The 13,690-nt window shown below is 40.7% G+C and overlaps 1 protein-coding gene across 2 annotated transcripts in view; it reads right to left on the bottom strand.

Annotated features, from left to right (window-relative positions):
- The window catches only part of ITPR2 (inositol 1,4,5-trisphosphate receptor type 2), a 596,562-nt gene that overhangs the window by 437,085 nt on the left and 145,787 nt on the right, over positions 1–13,690 (bottom strand). For both annotated transcript variants that reach the window (XR_001918100.1, XM_005680737.3), the window contains exon 10: positions 4,760–4,804. Coding sequence is in view for 1 of the 2 variants with exons in the window: in XM_005680737.3 (XP_005680794.2) it covers positions 4,760–4,804 (45 nt within the window). In the remaining variant the exon portion in view is untranslated. The remainder of the gene's footprint in view (positions 1–4,759; positions 4,805–13,690) is intronic.

The following is a 13,690-nucleotide window of genomic DNA, read 5'->3' as shown; positions in this document are numbered from 1 at the left end:
GAAACCCATAGGATGCGGCACGCCAGGCTTCCCTGTCCATCACCAACTCCCGGAGCTTGCTCAAACTCACGTTCATCAAGCCGGTGATGTGATCCAACCATCTCATCCTCTGTCGTCCCCTTCTCCTTCTGCCTTCAATTTTTCCCAGCATCAGGGTCGTTTCCAATGAGTTGGTTCTTCATATCAGGTGGCCAAAGGATTGGAGCTTCAGCTTCAGCATCAGCATCAGTCCTTCCAATGAATATTTAGGACTGATTTCTTTAGGATGGACTGGTTGGATCTCCTTGCAGTCCAAGGGACTCTCAAGAGTCCTCTCCAACACCACAGTTCAAAAGCATCAATCCTTTGGCACTCATCTTTCTTTATAGTCCAAATTTCACACCCATACATGACCACTGGAAAAACCATAGCCTTGACTAGACGGACTTTTGTTGGCAAAGTAATGTCTCTGCTTTCTAATATGCAGTGTAACGGAGCCTGGTGGGCTGCCGTCTATGGAGTTGCATAGAGTCGGACAAAACTGAGGCGACTTAGCAGCAGCAGCAGCAGCAGGGTAGTCACAGCTTTCCTTCCAAGAAGCAAGTGTCTTAATTTCATGGCTGTAGTCACCATCTGCAGTGATTTTGGAGCCCCCAAAAATAAAGTCTCTCACTGTTTCGTTTCCCCATCTATTTGCCGTGAAGTAATGGGACCTGATGCCATGATCTTAGTTTTCTGAAAGTTGAGTTCTAAACAAACTTTTTCACTCTCCTCCTTCACTTTCATCAAGAGGCTCTTTAGTTCTTCTTCGCTTTCTGCCATAGGGCAGTGTCATCTGCGTATCTGAGGTTATTGATATTTCTCCTGGTAATCTTGATTCCAGCTTGTGCTTCATCCAGCCCACATGATGTACACTGCATATAAGTTAAATAAGCAGGGTGACAATATATCGCCTTGACATACTCCTTTCCCAATTTGCAACCAGTCCATTGTTCCATGTCCAGTTCTAACTGGCGCTTCTTGACCTGCATACAGGTTTCTCAAGAGGCAGGTCAGATGGTCTCGTATTCCCATCTCTTTAAGAACTTTCCCCAGTTTGTTGTGATCCACACAGTCAAAGGCTTTGGCATAGTCAATAAAGCAGAAGTAGATATTTTTCTTGAACTCTTTTGCTTTTTTTCTGTGAACAAGTGGATGTTGGCAATCTGATCTCTGGTTCCTCTGCTTTTTCTGAATCCAGCTTGAACATCTAAAAGTTCACAGTTCATGTACTCTTGAAGCCTGGCTTGGAGAATTTTGAGCTTTACATTCCTAACATGTGAGATGAGTGCAATTGTGCAGTAGTTTGAACATTCTTTATCATTGCCCTCTTCGGGATTGGAATGAAAACTGACCTTTTCCAGTCCTGTGGCCACTGCTGAATTTTCCAAATTTGCTGACATATTGAGTGCAGCACTTTCACAGCATCTTCTTTTAGGATTCAAAATAGCTCAACTGGAATTCAATCGCTTCCACTAGATTTGTTCGTAGTGATGCTTTCTGCGGCCCACTTGACTTTGCATTCCAGGTTGTCTGGCTCTAGGTGAGTGATCACACCATCATGGTTATCTGGGTCATGAAGATCTTTTTTGTATAGTTCTTCTGTGTACTCTTTCCACTTCTTCTTAATATCTTCTGCTTCTGTTAAGTCCATACCACTTCTGTCCTTTATTGATGTCCATCGTTGCATGAAATGTTCCCTTGGTATCTCTAATTTTCTTGAAGAGATCTTTAGTCTTTCCCATTCTATTGTTTTCCTCAATTTCTTGGCATTAATCACTGAGGAAGGCTTTCTTATCTCTCCTTGCTATTCTTTGGAACTCTGCATTCAACAGGGTATATCTTTCCTTTTCTGCTTTGTTTTTTGCTTCTCTTCTTTTCTCAGCTATTTGTAAATCCTCTTCAGACAACCATTTTGCCTTTTTGCATTTCTTTTTCTTGTGGATGATCTTGATCCCTGACTCCTATACAATGCCACCTCCATCCATAGTTCTTCAGACACTCTATCAGATCTAATTCCTTGAATCTATTTGTCACTTCTACTGTATAATCATAAGGGGTTTGATTTAGGTCATACCTGAATGGTCGAGTGGTTTTCCCTACTTTCTGCAATTTAAGTCTGAATTTTACATAAGTTCATGATATGAGCCACAGTCAGCTCCTGGTATTGTTTTTGCTGACTGTGTATAGCTTCTCCATCTTCAGCTGCAAAGAATATTATCAATCTGAATCTGGCATTGACCATCCAGTGATGTCCATGTGTAGACTCTTCTCTTGTGTTGTTGGATGACCAGTGCATTCTCTTGGCAAAACTCTTTTAGCCTTTGTCCTGCTTCATTCTGTACTAAATGGACAAATTTGCCTGTTACTGTAGTTATCTCTTGATTTCCTACTTTTGCATTCCAGTCTTGGGTGTTAATTCTAGAAGATCTGGTAGGTCTTCATAGAACTATTCAACTTCAGCTTCTTCCGCATTACTGGTTGGAGTATAGACTTGGATTACTGTGATATTGAATGGTTTGCCTTGGAAACAAACAGAGATCATGCTGTCACTTTTGAGACTGCACCCAAGAACTGCATTTCAGACTCTTTTGTTGACAATGAAGGCTACTCCATTTCTTCTAAGGGATTCTTACCCACAGTAGTAGATATAATGGTTATCTGAGTTAAATTCATCCATTCCAGTCCATTTTAGTTTGCTGATCCCTAAAATGTCGATGTTCACTCTTGCCATCTCCTACTTGACCATTTCCATTTTACCTTGATTCATGGACCTAACATTCCAGGTTCCTATGCAATATTGCTCTTTACAGCATCGGATTTTACTTCCATCACCAGTCACATCCACAACTGGGCGTTGTTTTTGCTTTGGCTCCATCTCTTCATTCTTTCTGGGGTTATTTCTCCACTCCTCTCCAGTAGCATACTGGATACTACCAACCTGAGGAGTTCATCTTTCAGTGTCCTATCTTTTTGTCTTTTCATACTGTTCATGGGGTTCTCAAGGTAACAATACTGAAGTAGTTTGCCATTCCCTTCTCCAGTAGACTACATTTTGTCAGAACTCTCCACCTTGACCCATCTGTCTTGGGTGGCCCTACACAGTATGGCTCATAGTTTCACTGAGCTAGACAAGGCTGTTCTGTGTGATCAGTTTGATTAGTTAAAATATTTAGTTATATCTTTTTTGTGCAATAATTTCAGACAATCGAAATTATTTGTTAGAATGTTTAAGAGTCAATTCAGTCAGTTCAGTCGCTCAGTCGTGTCTGACTCTTTGCAAACCCATGAATTGCAGCACACCAGGCCTCCAGTCCATCACCAACTCCTGGAGTTCACTCAGATTCACGCCCATCGAGTCAGTGCTACCATCCAGCCATCTCATCCTGGGTCGTCCCCTTCTCCTCCTGCCCCCAATCCCTCCCAGCATCAGAGTCTTTTCCAATGAGCCAACTCTTCACGTGAGGTGGCCAAAGTACTGGAGTTTCAGCTTTAGCATCATTCCTTCCAAAGAAATCCCAGGGCTGATCTCTTTCAGAATGGACTGGTTGGATCTCCTTGTAGTCCAAGGGACTCTCAAGATTAGGTATGAAAGTATTGAGAAGTTTTGTTCTCTTAAGTGTGTTTTTAGATCATAAAAATTATTTAAACTTTCTACTTGGTCATATAAAATTAGTTTACTTATAAATTTTGAACCACTTCTAGATGTTTACTAGCTTTTGTGTGTCATGGAAAACAGGAGTCTCAGGGTTGCCAATTTTCTACTAAAAGAAGGGAAACTGAATCAGTTTAAAAAATAGTTCACAGTCTTTTCCTGTAGGAAACTGAGAAACAGGAGTTTGATTTTTAGGTCTTGTCCTTAGCTGTTTCTAAGGACAGCAGTTGCAGAAGTAACTTAAAAATATAACAACAATAATATAAATGATAATTAGACATACCAAAAGAAAAAAAAAAAAAGAAATCTAGCCCATCATCTGGGCTTCATTTATATCACATCAAAGTGTCCTGAATTTCTGAATTTTTAATAAGTTTCAGGTATATAGCATCATAATTCAACATCCTATAGTACACAGTGATGACTACCAGAAGTCTAGTTACCATCTATCACCACACAGTTTCACTTGTACCCCAAACCCATTCCCTCTGGCACATCCCTTCCTCTCTAAAATTTTATTAAATTAAATCATGTTGTCATCATTAAGTCATTTTCTTTACAAGTGGGGATGAGATGAGCAGAATGAATAATAATAAGAATTTTTAATGAAAAATGATTGAGATCTTTTTGAGTAGCACATGGTAAAATATTAGAAACTAAAATTATCTACTTGCTGAATAGTTCAATTTCTTGCATAAATAAAACCCAAGTTATTTTGAATCAAAAATGATTTTTCTGTTGTCCTATTTTAATATTAAGTCACAATTCCACTCCTCTTTCCTAATTTCTATGCACTTCTGAAACTAAACCTAGATTAAGCATACCTCTGAGACCCAGCTGCCTTCAGCACTCTATCATAAATAGCCTCCAAATTGCTAGAAATCTCCTTAAACACCCACTACTGATCATCTTCTTATACTCTAAGCCACCTCATCATTTACTTTTATCTTTGATCCACAAACTCTACTCAGAGTCTCTCTCTCAGAGTCCCTAGTCTTCAAATTGTCTACTAACTTTTCAGTTTGTTCATATAAAATATAAATAATATGCTTGTATTTTATGGAGAAAAAAAATAGTTCTACTCACCACATTTTTCCCTTCATTTTGGGCATCTCGATAATCAGGGTTAAGCTAAAAAAACAAACAAACAAAAACTAGTTTTGAATTGCTATTAAAAGTATATTAACAAGAACATTGATCTTTAATTCCAGTTCACTATATTCTCAGAGAAGCCTGGTGTGCTGCAGTCCATGCGGTCACAGAGTCAGACATGCCTGAATAACTGAACTGAACTGACCTGATACTCACAGGTGGCGAAGTGATCAAGAATCTGCCTGCCAATGCAGGAGACATGGGTTCGATCCCTGGGTTGGGAAGATTTGGAGGAGGAAATGGCAGCCCACTACAGTATTCTTGCTTGGGAAATTCCATGGACAGAGGAGCCTGGTGGACAGGCTACAGTCCGTGGGGTCACAAAGAGCTGGACACAACTGAGCACACGCATGCACACAGACAACATATACTTGACTAAATTTCACACAGAAAGAGGCTAAGAAAAAAGGTATTACCAAATACCTTCAAATCCAAGTGGCAGGAAACTAGAGGTAAAATACCAAAGCTATGGCCTTTGTTTATATCAAACAGTTGACATTTTTGAACAAGCGAGAGCTGACAATCTTACCTCCTAGGAAGCATTAGAGAAACTTCATTTTTCCCACCACAAAACCTGCCATTGACCAATAATGCAGACACCAAGTTTTACAAGTAGACCAAAGGCAAGTTTTAACTGTGATTCAAGATCCTGCTGCATGTGCTATACACACAAGAAAAGAAAGTCAAGCAAAAGAGGAACTATATATATACATATACACACACGCACACACACACATATATATACATATACACACATATACATATCACCTATGTCAACTAATGCATGTGGCGTATTTAACAAAAAAGAACTCATGTCTCTGGGCTGGGCTGTGGAGTAGTTTGGGGGTCGTTCCAAAGAGAAGCATGAGATCTGGATATGCTGTGTGTTGGCCCACACATTTCCAGCTGGCTAGAATTCATAACTCCTGACTCCCACTGGACTTCAGTTTAGTTGCCCAGTCATGTCCAGCTCTTTGCAAACCCATGGACTGCAGCATGCCAGGCTTCCCTCTCCATCACCAACTCCCGGAGCTTGCTCAACTCATGTCCATCGAGTCAGTGATGCCATCCAACCATCTCATCCTCTTTTGTCCCCTTCTCCTCCTGCCTTCAATCTTTCCACCAGGCTGCTGCTGCTGCTGCTAAGTCGCTTCAGTCATGTCCGACTCTGTGCTACCCCAGAGATGGCAGCCCACCAGGCTCCCCCATCCCTGGGATTCTCCAGGCAAGAACACTGGAGTGGGTTGCCATTTCCTTCTCCAACGCATAAAAGGGAAAAGTGAAAGTAAAGTCGCTCAGTCATGCCCGACTCTTAGTGACCCCATGGACTGCAGCCCACCAGGCTCCTCCATCCATGGGATTTTCCAGGCAAGAGTATTGGAGTGGGGTGCAGTTTCAAAGAGGCGTCCTTGTTGATCATTTGGTTTATAAGCTGTTTTCTCAAAATAACGAGCTGTCCAGTTGAATGTAATCCTATTAATGTGAGTCAGTTTGTGTATATAATATGCAACACCAGGTAATTAAGGTCACCACTTAAGACATAAGGCTAGACGTCTTTTTCAGTATGACATTTGGTTAGTAGCTCTGACAAATGCCCCTGCCACTTAATTGCTAAATATTAATGAAGGTGCTGGAAAAAGATAAAAAAGCAAAATACTCTCAATAACATTGAAGACCTAAACTGAAAACAACCTAAACCTTAAATATTCAGTGAATCGACAGTAATTATAAAGCTGGAGGAGAGGCAATACCTCCCCAGTTGTCATCTCATGGCAAATCTCAACCTCACTTCAGGCTAGTGGCCAAGTTAACACAGTTCAGAAGATACTGGCTGTGGTTCCACGATTTGCCTGCTGACCCACAGAACCTAAGTATTCATCAACCAACAACCCATACAGAAGTGATTCTCCATCCCTGAAAAGCTGCTAGGGAATGGAGCAGAAAATTTCCCCCCCATCCTTCATCTGGGCTTCTCAGGTGGCACTATTGGTAAAGAATCTGCCTGCCAACTCAGGAGACACAAGAGAATCAAGTTTGATCCCTCCGTTAGGAAGATCCCTTGGAAGAGGAAATGGCACCCAACTCCAGGATTCTTGCCAGAAGAATCCCATGGACAGAGGAGTCTGGCAGGCTACACACAGTCCATGGTGTCACAAAGAGTCAGACATAACTGAATATCTGATCACATCCTTCCATCCTCTCCATTATCTCTTTCTGCTTCTCATAATCAAAGAGATATAACAAAGCTCAGAAAGCAAATGGGCAGAAAGCGCAGGGAGCAAACAATGGTAGAGGGTTTTCTAAGAAGCTCTGCCTGAAGAATCAGTGAGAAGAGAAAAAACTGTAGCTGCTGCAGTCTAGAATCACACTGCATGATGATGGAGTTAAAGGGGAAATAGCAAAGGAGCCCGGAGAAGGCAATGGCACCCCACTCCGGTACTCTTGCCTGGAAAATCCCAGGGATGGAGGAACCTAGTGGGCTGCAGTCCATGGGATCGCTAAGAGTCAGACACGACTGAGCGACTTCACTTTCACTTCTCACTTTCATGCATTGGAGAAGGAAATGGCAACCCACTCCAGTGTTCTTGCCTGGAGAATCCCAGGGACGGGGGAGCCTGGTGGGCTGCTGTCTATGGGGTCGCACAGAGTCGGACACGACTGAAGCGACTTAGCAGCAGTAGCAGCAGCAGAGGAGCCAGGAAGAGACACAACTGCAAGAGATCCCAGGGATGCAGAGTCAATACCTGCTGGAACTGGGAGGTAGGCAGGGACCCTACAGGCTGCCCTGCAGCTAAAGATTCAGCAAGAGGACTGAGAAAAAGCAAGAGGAACAAAAAGACCATCCACTCAAACCATCTGCTTCGGAGGACAATAAGGGAGGAAAGCATGAAAAAAACAATATGGGACAGATTACAAAGTATGTTAAAACAGGGGGAATATGTTCTCAGAGTCTTTCTGAGTATTATCTATGGTATGCCTGCAAGAGTGCTCAGTCATGTCCGACTCTTTGCAACCCCATGGACTGCCCACCAGTCTCCTCGGTCCACGGGATTCTCCAGGCAAGAATACTGGAGTGGGTTGCCATTTCCTTCTCCAGGGGGTTTTCCCCACCCAGGGATCAAACCTGTATCTCCTGCATTTCCTGCACAGCCAGGTGGATTCTTTACCCACTGAGCCACCTGGGAAGCCCAATATGATTCAAAATAAGTTTTCAGGAGATGGCTTGGCACATTCAAGAAAGTACAAGTAAACACTGCCTCTATATGAAGATAGCAAAATATGAATGGCTAAAAATATAATATGAAATAATAAGATAAATAATAAAATAATTAAAAAGTAAAGAATCACAATATAAAAAGAAGCTAAATTAAGGGGAATTTCAATAATAATGAAAACATACATAAATACAAAATTAAAGTCCATGTCAGCAGCAGGAATAAACATAGCTGATGTTATAGGAAATGACTGATGGCAAAGAACAAAAATTGAACAGCTATCTTTCAACACAGAGGAAACGTGTAAATAAATGACAATTAGGAAAAAGGAAATAGTCATAGAGGACCAGAGAATGGGGTATCAACTAATGGACCTCCAGAGTACTAAAAGGAAGAAAAAATAAGCGAAACATAGGCAATGATCAAAGATAGTGGAAAATAAAGCTTTCCTCAGCAGAAGAAAGAACAGTGTATGCTGAGTTCATATTCCAGGAGTTTCCTGCAGACCATATTCGAGGAAAATCAACTAAAAAGACACACTCATTTGAAGATGATGGGGAAGGTGGGGAGGAACAATGGTAGGGATATAAAACTGAGCTAGAAATTAGGCTTAGACAAAAATGTATATCATGTAACAGGAGACTGGATTAGCAAAACATGGCATATTCAAGCAATGGGCATACTAGTCAGCAAAAAAACATAGAGCTGCTGATGTACATAACAAGGAAAGATCTCAAAAGTATATACCATGGAATATTACTCAATCGTTAAAAAAAAAAAAAGAAGGAAATCCTGCCACCTGCAACATCAGGGATGGACCTTGAGGGCATTATGCTAGGTGAAATAAGTTGGACAGAGATTGGCAGATACTGTAGGGTGCAGTCAACAGGGTCGCAAAGAGACAGACATGACTGAGTGACTAAGCACAGAACAGGCAAATACTGTATGATCTCACCTATATGTGAGATTGTGGCATCCAAAACAAAGAAACAAAAAAACAGAAAATGAACTTAGATAACAGATTTGTGGTTACCAGAGGCAGGGATGGTTGTGGGAGAAATGGATGAAGGCAGAGTCAAAAGTTACTGTCTTCCAATGATAAGACAGTAAGTCCTGGGGATGTAATGTACAGCATGGTGACTACATTTAATAATACTGAATTTTATATTTGGAAGTTGCTAAGAGAGTGGATCTTCAAAGCTCTCAACACAAGAAAAAAATTTTATAACTGCGGTGATGGATGTTATCAAGATTTACTGTGGTGATCATTTCTATATGTGTGTGTGTGTGTGTGTGTGTGTGTGTGTGTGTATGAAGTCACTTCAGTCATGTCCAGCTCTCTGTGACTGCATGGATTGTTGCCCGCCAGGCTTCTCTGTCCATGAGATTTCCCAGGCAACAATACTAGAGTGGATTGTCATGTCCTTCTCCAGAGGATCTTCCCAACCCAGGGATCAAACCTGTGTCTCTTGCATCTCCTCCACTGGCAGGCAGGGTTTTTACCACTAGTGCCTATATACATATATATATATCTTTACCACTACCACTATATATATATATATATATATATATATATATATATATATACACACACACACACACCAAGTCATTATATTGTACACCTACAACTATGTCAACTATCTTTCAGTTTCAAAGTGGGAGAAGACACACATGGTATGACTCCATTCATATGAAATCTAAGAACAGACAAAATGCTAAACTATGCTTAAACAAACCAGAAAGTGAGTGGGGGCATAAGGGAGAGGAGTTGCCAGTCCAAGAGCCTCTGGACAGCAGTCTTCCAATTTTCAGAGCAGACAGACAATGGGGTGGAGGAGGGGTTATAAAATAGGAATCCAGTTACAAGTTGCCTCTTGGTGCCAGGCTAGTAACTGGGGAGATCTGAGGGTGAACTTTATTTTTCTATGGAGATGTGTACCTCAAGCTCCTTAAATTCCCTTGAATTATGATTAAATGAGTCAGTTCCAGAACAGTACTATTCTTGCTTTTGGAATCCAACAGTGAAAGGTAGAAAGTGAAAAGACAGTGTACTGATTAATCAAACTCAAAAAGACACACTTTTACTCAGTAGTAATGAAAGTTCCAACAAAGGGCACAGAAGGGGTTTATTCAGCTTTCTTAGTCAAGGAACACTGTTTTAGGGAATTTTGTGGAGGTTCAATGGTAGGACTTGGCTGTTTTCACTGCTAAGAACCAGGTTCAATCCCTGGTCAGGGAACTAGATCCTGCATGCTGTGTGATGTAGCCAAATTAAAAATAAAATAAAATGCCTTTAACAAAGAGAGGATCATTGTTTTATTTTTTTCAGTTTGAAGAATTCAGAATTTTCTTTAAAATTAAAAAATATATATATACACTAAAATTATAGTTAAACTATATTAAAAAGGTATGCAGCAAGTTTAACCAGGATATATCGTATGGTCAAAGTTTTCATCCAATAAGCATTTGGACTAGTTGGTTACAGAAACTGTAAAGTAAATCAAATTCATGCTAGAAGCCATGACATATGCATCGCTAAAATGTGTACAAAAACAGGAATTAACGTACCAAAGTCAAACACAGAATCACAGATACCCTTTAAGACACAGGTCACATTTTACCTTAAAGTCAGTGTTACTTTCTAAAACTGTCTTCACACATTTCACCCTTTTAGCATCCCCCAGTCCAGTCTGTGACAGATGTGTGGGGAACTGGATTCCAGACTCTGGTCTGGAAGGAAATACCATGGGTCTTAGGAGAGGTCACCTAACCCTGAAAGAACTGAGGATCCTCATCTGTAAAAGAAAGAAGTCTATGACTAAAGCCTAATCATACTAATTCCATGTCATTAAATTAAAGAGGAGAGTGAAAAAATTGGCTTAAAGCTCAACATTCAGAAAACGAAGATCATGGCATCCGGTCCCATCACTTCATGGGAAATAGATGGGGAAACAGTGGAAACAGTGTCAGACTTTGTTTTTTGGGGCTCCAAAAAATAGATGGTGACTGCAGCCATGAAATTAAAAGACACTTACTCCTTGGAAGGAAAGCTATGATCAACCTAGATAGCATATTCAAAAGCAGAGACATTACTTTGCCGACTAAGGTCCATCTAGTCAAGGCTATGGTTTTTCCAGTAGTCATGTATGGATGTGAGAGTTGGACTGTGAAGAAGGCTGAGCACTAAAGAATTGATGCTTTTGAATTGTGGTGTTGGAGAAGACTCTTGAGAGCCTCTTGGACTGCAAGGAGATCCAACCAGGCCATTCTAAAGGAGATCAGCCCTGGGATTTCTTTGGAAGGAATGAAGCTAAAGCTGAAACTCCAGTACTTGGGCCACCTCATGCGAAGAGTTGACTCATTGGAAAAGACTCTGATGCTGGGAGGGATTGGGGGCAGGAGGAGAAGGGGACGACAGAGGATGAGATGGCTGGATGGCATCACGGACTCGATGGATGTGCGTCTGAGTCAACTTCGGGAGTTGGTGATGGACAGGGAGGCCTGGTGTGCTGCGATTCATGGGGTCGCAAAGAGTCAGACATGACTGAGCGACTGAACTGAACTGAACTGAAGGAGGAGGAAGAGAAGGAACGAGTACCCAAATAAATCTATGGCTACATAAATTCACCAACATTAACCAAAGATCAAATAAATATATGCTTTAATATATGTTTTAATCATGCTGCTGATCTCCTTCTATAACTATAACCATAACAGCAATTCAGCAATTAGACTAAGGATGAATAAAAAAATATATTTCTAAAGAAGGGGAAAAAAGGCACGGTGATATGAAGCTTCCTGAATCTTTTAGGACTTTAAAGGAAGTATTTTCTTATGTTAAAAGATGAATTATAAATCTGGCATTGGAGAGAGAGATCTAATATGTTATTCAATCATTTACTCAATAAATATTAATAGAGCCTCTAAAATGGACAAAGAATGGTGGCATTAGGTATTTTCACAAAAACAAAAAGAATATGGTCCCTGACCACAAGACTTTACAATCTAGGAGGGAAAATAGACATAAATACAGTTAGCAGTAAGACAAAATAGAATATGACAAGAGATACAAGACATGAATGAATAATTTATAAATAATAATAGGTCAGAAGAAGGAGGGATCTGTGGTGGGCAAATTTATTCAGGAATTATTCATGAAGGGACTTCACTGGTGGTACAGTAATAAGAACTCGCCTGCCAATGCAGGACACAAGGGTTCAATCCCTGGTCCAGGAAGATTTCACACACAAGAGAGCAAATAAGCCTGTGCTCCACAACTCCTGAAGCCCACGCACCTAGAGCCTCGGCTCTGCAACAAGAGAAGTCACCAGAATGAGAAGATCACACAATGCAAGGAAGAGTAGCCCCAGCTCACCGCAACTAGAGAAAGCCCAAGTGCACCACAAAGACCCAGTACAGCCAGAAAATAAGCAAACAACTAATTAAAAAAAAAAAAAAGAATTATTCTTGGAGAAGGTAGCACATGAGTGAAGCCTTGAAGATAAGTAGAATTACAACTGGGAGAGAAGGAAATATTTTCTATATAAAATAGGTTCTCAGAAAGGAAATGCTGTACAGCAGTGACCTTGACTCAATACTCTTGTAATAACCTATGGGCAAAGAATCTGAAAAAGAACAGATAACAGGTATATTTATAACTGAATTCCTTTGCTTTACACTTGACACTAACACAGCATTGTAAATCAACTATACTCCAACATAAAATTAAAAGTTAACAAATAAAATTTAAAATGAAAACTGAAAAAAAAAAAAAGAAAGACAGAAGGCTGGAATGAAGAAGACAAGCAGTACAAAGGGAGCTACTGCCAAATATCTGAGAAAATGAGCCTTGATCAGAGAAGGCCCGTAAATGTCACTTATAGAATATTTTTATATGCTTTTCAAGGTTAATTCTCCCCATACAATTATCCTATTAGAAGCAACCCTTAATCCCATTTTCCAGGTGAGACACCTGGGGCACATCAAGTGAAGTACTCCATACAAAATCAAACCACTGAAGAGCAGCAGGTTATTCAGAAGCACCGGTCTGACGGTTCCAAAGCTCCATCTTTTAGTTCTGATAGCCAATGACTTCCCTCCCACCCTCATAATGAGGACTGGTATGATCCAAGGTAAGAAGGAAGGCCTAACCAATGGGGCTTTTTTTGCCACATGCTAAAGGGTTTGCATCTTCAGGAAGATTTTGCATATATCACTGGGAAAATGTTTGCAGAAACAGTGCACTAAAAACCCTCCCTTGGCCATAGTTAGCAGGAGATAGAGACAGATGATAAAAGGGACAATGTAACCAAGTGCAGGCCTGGAGTAAGTGGTGGTAGAGCCCCAGCATCAATAAAGATGCTGAAATAGAAAGGAGAAAGTGGATGGGAAAGATTCTACAGAGACAGAGTCAAGAGAACCCGAAGGTTGAGGGAGAAAACTGAGGGAGAAAAAGTGTTTATCATGACTCCCAAGGTTTTCACCCACAGCTAAGAAAACTTAGTCTCTCTGGGGAAACAACTTCATCTTAGATATGATTGTTGAGTTTCAATTGGCAGTGAAATATCTAAGATCAAAGTCATGGCCCACTGCAGCCAGGAGAGTAAGTAACAGAAAGAGAAGAGAAAGAGCAAATAGGCACTAAACTTTC

The sequence above is a fragment of the Capra hircus genome, chromosome 5 (genome assembly GCF_001704415.2).
Source record: "Capra hircus breed San Clemente chromosome 5, ASM170441v1, whole genome shotgun sequence".
Classification (NCBI taxonomy): domain Eukaryota; kingdom Metazoa; phylum Chordata; class Mammalia; order Artiodactyla; family Bovidae; genus Capra; species Capra hircus.
Note: the sequence above shows the minus strand (reverse complement) of the source record. Positions and strands in the feature narration are given on the sequence as shown.